Source organism: Nelumbo lutea, chromosome 7, assembly GCF_056320005.1.
Source record: "Nelumbo lutea isolate HS-2025 chromosome 7, American lotus-T2T, whole genome shotgun sequence".
In the NCBI taxonomy this organism is placed as follows: Eukaryota; Viridiplantae; Streptophyta; class Magnoliopsida; order Proteales; family Nelumbonaceae; genus Nelumbo; species Nelumbo lutea.
The window spans coordinates 6,072,776-6,081,817 of NC_142690.1; the positions used below are offsets into that span (position 1 = coordinate 6,072,776).

The 9,042-nt window shown below is 39.2% G+C and overlaps 2 protein-coding genes across 2 annotated transcripts; one reads left to right on the forward strand and one right to left on the reverse strand.

The window, feature by feature from the left end:
• Positions 1-1,099: 1,099 nt before the first annotated feature.
• LOC148844835 (pentatricopeptide repeat-containing protein At2g33680-like) lies at positions 1,100-4,451 on the forward strand. The gene has a single exon (XM_088954757.1). The coding sequence runs from the start codon at positions 1,236-1,238 to the stop codon at positions 3,825-3,827; it is 2,592 nt and encodes an 863-aa protein (XP_088810883.1). The 5' UTR covers positions 1,100-1,235; the 3' UTR covers positions 3,828-4,451.
• On the reverse strand, positions 3,896-8,791 carry LOC148844836 (translocation protein SEC62-like). Its single transcript, XM_088954758.1, has 5 exons — positions 8,350-8,791; positions 6,458-6,772; positions 5,314-5,515; positions 4,537-4,765; positions 3,896-4,269 (listed from the first exon to the last, which is right to left on the reverse strand). Exons 1-5 carry the CDS (start codon positions 8,440-8,442, stop codon positions 4,014-4,016), a joined length of 1,095 nt encoding a protein of 364 aa, XP_088810884.1. The 5' UTR covers positions 8,443-8,791; the 3' UTR covers positions 3,896-4,013.
• Between the last annotated feature and the right edge of the window lie 251 nt (positions 8,792-9,042).

The following is a 9,042-nucleotide window of genomic DNA, read 5'->3' on the forward strand; positions in this document are numbered from 1 at the left end:
GGATCAGATCCCGGCTGCCGTTTCAAAGTGAAATGGCATTTTGTTCGCTTTGAAAAGGCATTCGTGGAGGTGTCCGTGCCATGTCTTCATCACCATCCTCAATTCCTCATTCCTTTCCGTGTGTTACGTTACGTAAAAACTAAAAAGCGTTAAAGGTGAATTTGTTGGATGAATGGATGAACCACCGTTCTGTTGGGCTTGGGCATGTATGGATGAATGGATCCCCGCCCCCCCTCCCCCTCGTTCAGCTCCACCATACCATGTGAATATGTAATTTTCTTTGGCAGTATGTATATAGTTTTCTGTTGCTTTACAGCAAACTCAGGGGAAAGGACAGAGCACAGAGCAGGGTAGTGGGTAGTGGGTACACACATGACTCACACTGCCCATGCATACAATGTAAAAGTAGAACCTGCCACTTGAACTTCATCCTATCTCAGGTTGGGCTTCACTTGAAACCTCAGCTGCGTCAAGCCCAACCTTAGACGTTTATTAGAGACTAATTACGGATCCCCTATTAAAGGTTCTACTTATACAAGTGTAATACATGAACAACACACCATCAAATCCATTCAAACCCCCATATCAAACTATACCTACTTGAGTCTCTTTATATAATGCCTAAGCCTTGCCATCAACCGACATGTGGACATGTGGTATTTTTTTTTTTTTTTTTATTAGTCAAAGCAGTTCAATAAACGATATTTCTTAAAGCCCAGCCCGGGCGGAGTCTGGGCCTGAGCTATAGCCCTTAACATAACATAGGTAGAAGCCTGCCACGACTCAGTCCATGAGAATCCCTACTGAGAAAGAGAGAAAATTTAGTCATTCAGAGAAGAATTTGATTTTTTTTTTCACTTATGATCTCTTTACTAGCAAAGAGAAAACCCATCCCAGGTGCATCAATCACTCTGTTTGCTTCCTGTCCAATAGTTAGTGGGAACTCGGATCACCTTTATCCCTTCTTACTGCTTGTATAAAAAAAGATACCATCTCAATTGACCGGATATTGGTCTAATTTAATCTGGTCTAATATGAGTCCATTACAGATGGATCAGGTCCAATTCAATGAACATTTAAAATATTTTGGACTGGTCCAATTCAATGTCTGAACATTTAATCTGTTCAAATTGGTTTTAACCTAAACTTGATCCATTGACACCTGCATTCTTATGCTTATCGATGGATAAAGATATTAGTTCAATCTGACCTAACCCAATATAAATCCATTACAGATGCACCAAGTCCGATCCAATCTAATAAATATTTGGACCACCATTAAGTCTGAACTGGTCCATTTCAATGTATTTTATTGGTCCGTCCAATCCATCCCCTACCATTGCAATGATACAGCAATCAAAGATCATGCGTCTCTGTTGACTGTTGCCTCCTTAAATGAACCCAAGGCAGGGAGTTGCCAAACACAAACGAATTTTGCCGTCGGTTGTTTTAAGCCTTTCGCGAGCCGATGGTTGAAAAACTGGCTCATTGAGAAAACCAAAATTTCAAACGTTTGGTGGAATTCCATGTCCGTCCTTTCTCCCTCAACCCCTTCTCCTTGTCTTCCAAATTCAAAGTTTCATCACCATTTCCCTCCGTTGAGAACGAAACCGCCTGACAGCCGCTTCAGCTCTTTCTGTAAACTCTTCCACCCACAAAACCAGCCTCCCAGGACAACCCGGTTACGTCTTAGGTCGAGCACCTCAGCTACTCAACCAACTGTTTTGGTCAACAACTGGCTTCGGCTCCTCCAAATCTCAATTGAATCTAGAGGCATCTTGTTAGGACTGGCAGTTCATGCGCTTCTGGTTAAATCGGGCCCTGCAAATGATGCCTTCCCGGGCAATAACCTCATCAATATGTATTCCAAGTTTGGCCGGTTGGAAGATGCACAAGGGGTCTTCGAAGAAATGATAATAAGAAACACAATCACATGGACTTCACTAATGAATGGGTACTCTGGTGTCGATGATTTCGAGTCTGTCTTTCGGATTGCACAGGAGATGCATCGGTCCGGAGAGGAGATCAATGAACATACTTGCACGGTGGTTTTGCGGGCATGTGGGTTCCCTCAAGATCGAAGTCGAGGAGAACAGATTCATGGTTTGGTCATTAAAAGCGGATTCGAGAAGAATGTCTTCGTGGGCACCTCTTTGGTTTCCATGTATTCGAGAAGTGGCTCATTGGATGACGCAGGGAGAGTGCTCAAGGAGCTGGATGATGTTGATGTTCGGTGTTTAAATTCGATGATCCTAGAATACAGGAATGCAGGAGATGGGGAGAAAGCAATTAGGACTTTTTCTCAGTTGCAAGCTTCTGGTTTGGAGCCAAACGATTATACATTTACCAATGTCATTAGTGCTTGCCATGGGAAAATTGGTGCAGCAGAAGGCAGGCAGTTTCATGGACTCGCCATTAAATATGGTTTCACAAGAGAAATTTCGGTTGGAAATGCACTAATTACAATGTATGGGAAGCATGGGTTGATGGAAGATGCCGAGAGAATGCTCTGCACAATGGATGAGAGGAATTTGGTTTCTCGGACGGCACTTATATCTGGATATGTTAAAAATGGTTATGGTGAGATAGCCATTTTCGGGTTCATGGAGATGCTTGACATGGGAATGTTCGTTGATTCTAACTGTTTGGCTACTATTATCGATGGTTGCTCAGAGTACAAAAGCTTGGGATTAGGGCTTCAAGTTCATGGATTTGTAGAAAAGCTTGGGTATATATCAGATGCATTTGTGGGGACTGCTTTAGTAGACATGTATGCCAAACACAAAGATATTAGGTCTGCAGCTCTGGTTTTTAATAGTTTATCCAATCATAACATCACCTCATTTAATGCAATTCTGACGGGATACATAGAGACGGATGGAGGCCACGAAGATGTCATGGTTTTGTTCAGTCGAATAAGATCAGCTGGAATAAGACCAGACGCAGTTACTTTTTCATTGCTGCTTGATTTATCTGCTGATCAAGCTTCTCTAGTTCAGGGGAAGAGCTTACATGCATATACCATCAAAGCGGGATTTGAATCTGAGACTACTGTTGGTAACGCTGCAGTTACCATGTATGCCAAATGTGGTAGCATAGAAGATGCTTACCAGATGTTCAATGGAATGGACACCCATGATTCCATCACCTGGAATGCTGCAATTTCTGCATTTGCCCTTCATGGGCAAGGGAAAAAAGCATGGTTTCTCTTTGAAGAAATGCAAAAGAGAGGATATCAGCCTGATGAGCTCACTCTACTGGCTGTTCTTCAAGCTTGCTGTTATTCAGGCCTATGTGAAGATGGGTTTCGTTTATTCAATGCTATGGTAACAAGCTTTGGGATAAAGCCGGTTATTGAGCACTACGCCTGCATGGTTGATCTTTTGGGCCGGGATGGGCATTTATCCGAAGCAATGGAGTTTATTAAGGGAAGCCCATTTTCCTCGTCACCTCTGCTTTGGAGAACTTTGGTGAATGTGTGTAAGCTACAAAGGGGCTTCAGTATTGGAAAGGTTGCTTCAAAATTTTTACTAGATCTGGGACCTGAAGAAGCAGCCTCCTATATACTTGTTTCTAACTTGTATACCGCAGGGGGAATGTTGAATGAGGCAGCAAAAGTGAGAACAATGATGAATGACAGGAAGGTAAGCAAAGAAGTAGGCTGCAGCTGGATTGAGATTGAAAATAGAGTACATCGGTTTGTGGCAAGTGGGAAAGACCATCCAGCAAGTAGAGAAATCTATGCAAGTTTGCATAAATTAAGGGCACAGATGGCAGAAAAATGTGATCCCACAATTGACCTTAAACTGCCCTGGAATCTAGAATAGCCCTTTGGAAGGGACCCCGAATTTATTACCCATGAATGAAATAAAGGACAAGGATTGAGATCAACTGCTTTGTTAGGGAAAAGAAACACAATTTTTTTTAACTCCAAATGCTCATGGCCCTATTACACAGTTTTATACGCTCTAGAAATAGATTGGGAAGAAACAAAAAGGGAAAAAAAGAAGCTATTAATTATCATGATGATGATCATCAACACCCTCATTTTCATCAACTTCAACATCAGGTTGGTATGAGCTGGTTTCTTCTTGCATGCCATCAGGTGGAGCTGCCTCCTCTTTACTTGCCTTGCTCCCTTCACTGGGATGACTGTTGGCCTCTGTTACATTAACCACAGTCTGTTGCTTCTCCATCATTCCTGACAAAGCTAGTCTTGGTGACCACTCCAGAACATCATCAATTATGTTTGAAACCCGCTTCTGATATCTGCACAAAGTAATATTTCTTCTTGAGACTAAACATTTGGGGAAAAAATGAAATTGTTGACTTTATAAACCACTATATTCATGTATTTTGTTTTTTTTTTTTTTTTGGAGACTAATTAGCCCTCAAAACATTTTGTGTAGCCACCAGATAAATTCCACTACATGTTTGTATAATATGACTCAAACCACAGCAGCAAGCTAAGTTTTGCACCATGCATGCACAAGTGACTTTGCCAAACAAAATGAAAGATCGGATATTACAACTAACCTGGCTCTAGCAGCCTCATCAGGTGCGTGGTGCCTGAGTAGTAATATGACCAGCACAGCTACTATTGCATAGAAAAGCCTTGCCGTCCACTTAGGCTGTTCTTCTTCATCCTTATTGGGCCAAAACTGGAATAGTTCTTTCAATGTTGCTTCCTCTGCAAGTATATTGGGGAAAAGCCATACACGCTTCCCAAGAATGATCCATATAGCACCAAATACAACACATCTCACTGCAAGTTAAAAGAAAACAACTATCAAATACATGCAAGTGAAAGCTTTTTTTTCACAACTGATGACAAAGATTGACACTATAACTGATGACAAAGATTGGCAGCTAATTACATATATAGTCAAATTCAAACCTACTTAGCCATAAATAAACATAGCTTCCCCAGGAGTCGTTCCATGGATTGTGTACTGATGTGCATCATCCTAAAGAAGCTAGTAAATAAAGATATAAATACAGAGACTGTTCTTAACAACTGGGATACATTCAGAGACTGTTCTTGACAACAGGAACAGTAGGTCACTCATATCTCTATATAGTTGCTAGCTGGCTCAAGGTTATTTCGAATATTCTGTTTTAAATGTCCAATTATCCATACCAAATATTATGTGAAAGGGAGATTATTTCTGGGAACAAAAATGTGTCGATGCTATGTTTTCTTTGACACTCTTTACTCTTTAACAATTTTTTTTTTCACAAAAAGAAAGAGATAAGATATAGAGTTGCAAATAAAATTGGCACAAATTCTAAACTAAAAAGATTAAAACTTACAAAAAAGCAGGGAGAGTATAAGAAAAAGGGCCCCAGCACAGGAGTAGAGTATTAGCAATTTGCATTGATGGGGAAATACAGGGAACAAGCAAATTGCCAGTGTCAACACAGGCCAAAGGAATGAGAGAATTGTCTGCCAAAGTGGCCTTCGTTTTGCAAATGTCCATGCAAAAAAGGCATCATTTTCGGAGAACACTTGATCCTGCACAACAAAAGGTGATGAAGACAAGTTATGAAACAGAATTTGATACACATAGGAATGATGGGACACACTATTGACCTGCTACAAGCTCATTATAATGTCATTAACTATTGAAAGACACCCGGAATCTGTTCTCTGCTATTGGAGACTCGGAACTTCTGTAATGGAAAGGAAAAACAGAAAAGCATATCCAGTTTACGAAAGGCTAGATTCCATATATTAATACAAAGGGTTGTTACGTTCACATTACCAAAATCTTCTTTCAAATCTATCAATTTACAAAATACACCATGAGAAAGTAAATTATATGAGATGCACTTGTGTGTAGAAGAACCATAAACATATTAGATAAATTTTTGAAACATGACAATTCATCAAAAGCAATATTTGGACAAATATTTAGAAAACACATCATATTTAACCTATTTCCATAGCACCAGATAAACACCCCAACATTAAAAATACCAACAGGGGAAGAGAATGATCTTATGTTGACATACACCATTTAATACATAAATACAGGCTTCATCAAGTCATGAAAAACATTTAAAATCAGTGCTTTGGAGAAGCAGATCATTGAATAACTAAATATCCAACTAATTCATATGCTGCACCAAAAACAATATAAGCAGAAAGAACATCCAGTGACAAGAAATGCTCCTTGGAGTAAGAATAACTTAGAAAAAGCACCATAAATGCTCAAATTTTCCTTCAAAGAAGATGAAAGAAAAAGTGGCAGAAAGAAAGGCGAAAAATGCATTCATCATCACAATCTAAGCCCTATCCCCTACTATACGAGGTTGGCTACATTAATCCTGTTTCACCATTCTGTTCTGTTAATATGTCCTTTTTTGGTCTGCCCCTAGCCCTTCTAGCCCCTTCAAATTGCAACAGATCGCACTTCTTCTTATGGGTGCTGTAGATGTGAAAAACGCAACTTACAGAATAGATCTCTAAATGTGCAGGCCAAGTAGATAACTTCTTCTTCCCGGGCCGAACAGTTTTGACCACACGATCACATCGGACTAAAAGGTTCTTCCTTAACAAAATATTAGCAATATCTTCTGCTTCTAAATTCTTATCAGATTCCAGTACTTCCTTGAGCTCTGGATGATTTCTCAGAAAGCTAACAAAATCCTTTCCTCTGAAATATTCAACCCGTGTCTCCTGTAAAACAGCCCATCTAGATTCCAAATCCTTATGGTCTCTCACCTTATCAGCAAACAACTGAAACGCATCCTTCTTGGCACCTTGCTTCTGCAACAGGAATATTATGAACAAATTAGGAAACTGTATTAACAAAGCAACCGAAATACTGCATTCGAAGAATTATTCTCAGTTCAGTCAGCCAAAGAACAATTTTATCCATGAAAGAGAGAGAGAGAGAGAGAGAGAGAGAGAGAATTGTATGAAATGTTCTGTATAAATTTAACTCCTCAATTGAAAATGGTCAAAACATCTAAGCCAATATCAAGGAGAGGATTTGTATGAAAATATGTTAGTACAAGAGGTTAAGGAAAAATGTGCTTTGGTCAGTTGTTAGACAACCCCAGACACTCTAGAGTTGATTGGGATAAGGAATGTGTCTTATATCTGAACCATTTGCTCCTCACAAAAGGCTTAACATTGGCATATTCTTCATGTTTGAGTCAGCTATTGATTGAGTGGGACTATGAAGTAGTGATAAGGTGGATGACAGTGGCTGAGAATTGAGAAATGTCCTTGGTCATTCAGGCTTTCTATTTTAGAGGCTAAGGTCTTAGCTGTCCTATTGAACAGTTCATTGAAGTAGATCCAACGGTCAGCTAATACCCTAGAAGATTCTCTTTCCAGAGAAGGAACAGGAAGACTGGCAGTACCAGGATCAGAGGGGTAGCAAATCAACTAAGATATCATGTATGTGGGTAGGCTGTATTTTTTCTTTGCATTGGTATTAATACAGTTGTAATAGATCCCTAGTTATTATGCACTTTATAGGAGGGGTTTTCGCATATTCATCGTTAAAGCCTTGATCTTTATTACTGGTTGAGAAAAAATGTGTAGCCATTTTACTATTATTCTTTCATAGCTTCACTATATGAATCATGAATATTATTAACAGTATCGATTGAGCTGATAAAATAAAAAGCTCTCAGGAAAAAAAAAAAAATTGTTGAATGCCTCAGATAAGTCGCCCTTCCAATAAAACCAACTATTTGTGTACTTCAGCTGGATATCCTTTCCCACCATTGGCACTCCGGCTGAATCATCCTTCTATTGCCTAAGGAACTTCAGTGTACAAAGATGAGGGGGCACCAGCGCCAAGTGATATCTCAAGAATTCAAAATCACTTTTTTTTTTTATTCTGACGTTGGCATGTAAGGTCTAAACGGTATCTAATTTTAGAGTGTCAAAGAGACACAACCCCATTTCTCAGGTAAAATTGACGAATCCTCTTAACCATAGGATGTCAAAAGCCCATATAAGCAAGTAGAATTCAAGAAAGACTAGAAAAAAGAATTCTAAGGCAAAGCTCAAGCTAAATAGAACGAAGAAAACCCCTAATTAAATGAAAAAGTATCCAAATTCAATTCCCCATCCAGTTCATAATCAACAAAAATTAGTGCGTCCTAAAACCGAGTGTTCAGAAACAGTGCTCGACCCATTCGAAATCACAGTCCTTGGAAAAGATCGATTCAACTTCAACATTACAGAGGATCTGGCAATTTACAAACAATGCATAAACTAGAGACCGCAGAAAACCAAATTAAAAAAAAAAAAAAAAAAAAAAAGAAAAAATGAAAGGCGAAAGAGAGAAGGAGATAGATAAACAACAAGAAACAGAAAAGACAAACCCTAGTTGGAGCATCGCCGCTTCCATCTCTGGTGCCGTTTGCAACTGCTGTGGATCGTCGGGCTCTCTTTTTCTCAGTCCCGGCTTTCGTCATTTCTTCTCTCGTCCCTCTTTCCTTCCTCCGACGTTTTAATGGCTCCTTTTCTTTCTTTTTCCTTTTTCGTTTTCTTATTTTCTCCGTCTTTTTCTTTTTTTCTCTTTTCCCTTCGGGCTTCGGCCTTGAGGCCCTTCACAGTTCAGAGTCTTTTAAAACCTAAAATGGACTGACGGGTGTCTCCCGGGCCTCAAAACCCTTCGCCAACGGCTCCCTACACAGAAATGTATTAATGTACCACTCCGTATTTTCAACCGATTAACGGTCCTTGACTCCTTGTATCGTTTTGTTTTTTTTTTTGTCCATGATGTCGAGTTTCGGTGATTCGAGAAATTTCTGTTTCGGATGCGGCAACATGAAAAATTCAGGATATTTTTATTTCAGCCGAAATTTCGTAAATTTTGAAATATGACTTAAACCAGGAAATTAGAAACTGCTGATTTGAATGACTAATTAATTATTTTACTTTTTTTACTTATTCTAGTTGTTTTAATATCATAGTATTAGTTTAAAAAAGTTGATAAAGATGGCATAAAAAGTTAAAATGTGAAGTATTTATGATTTTAACAAATTATACTAATATAGTTGAGGCATGAGGGG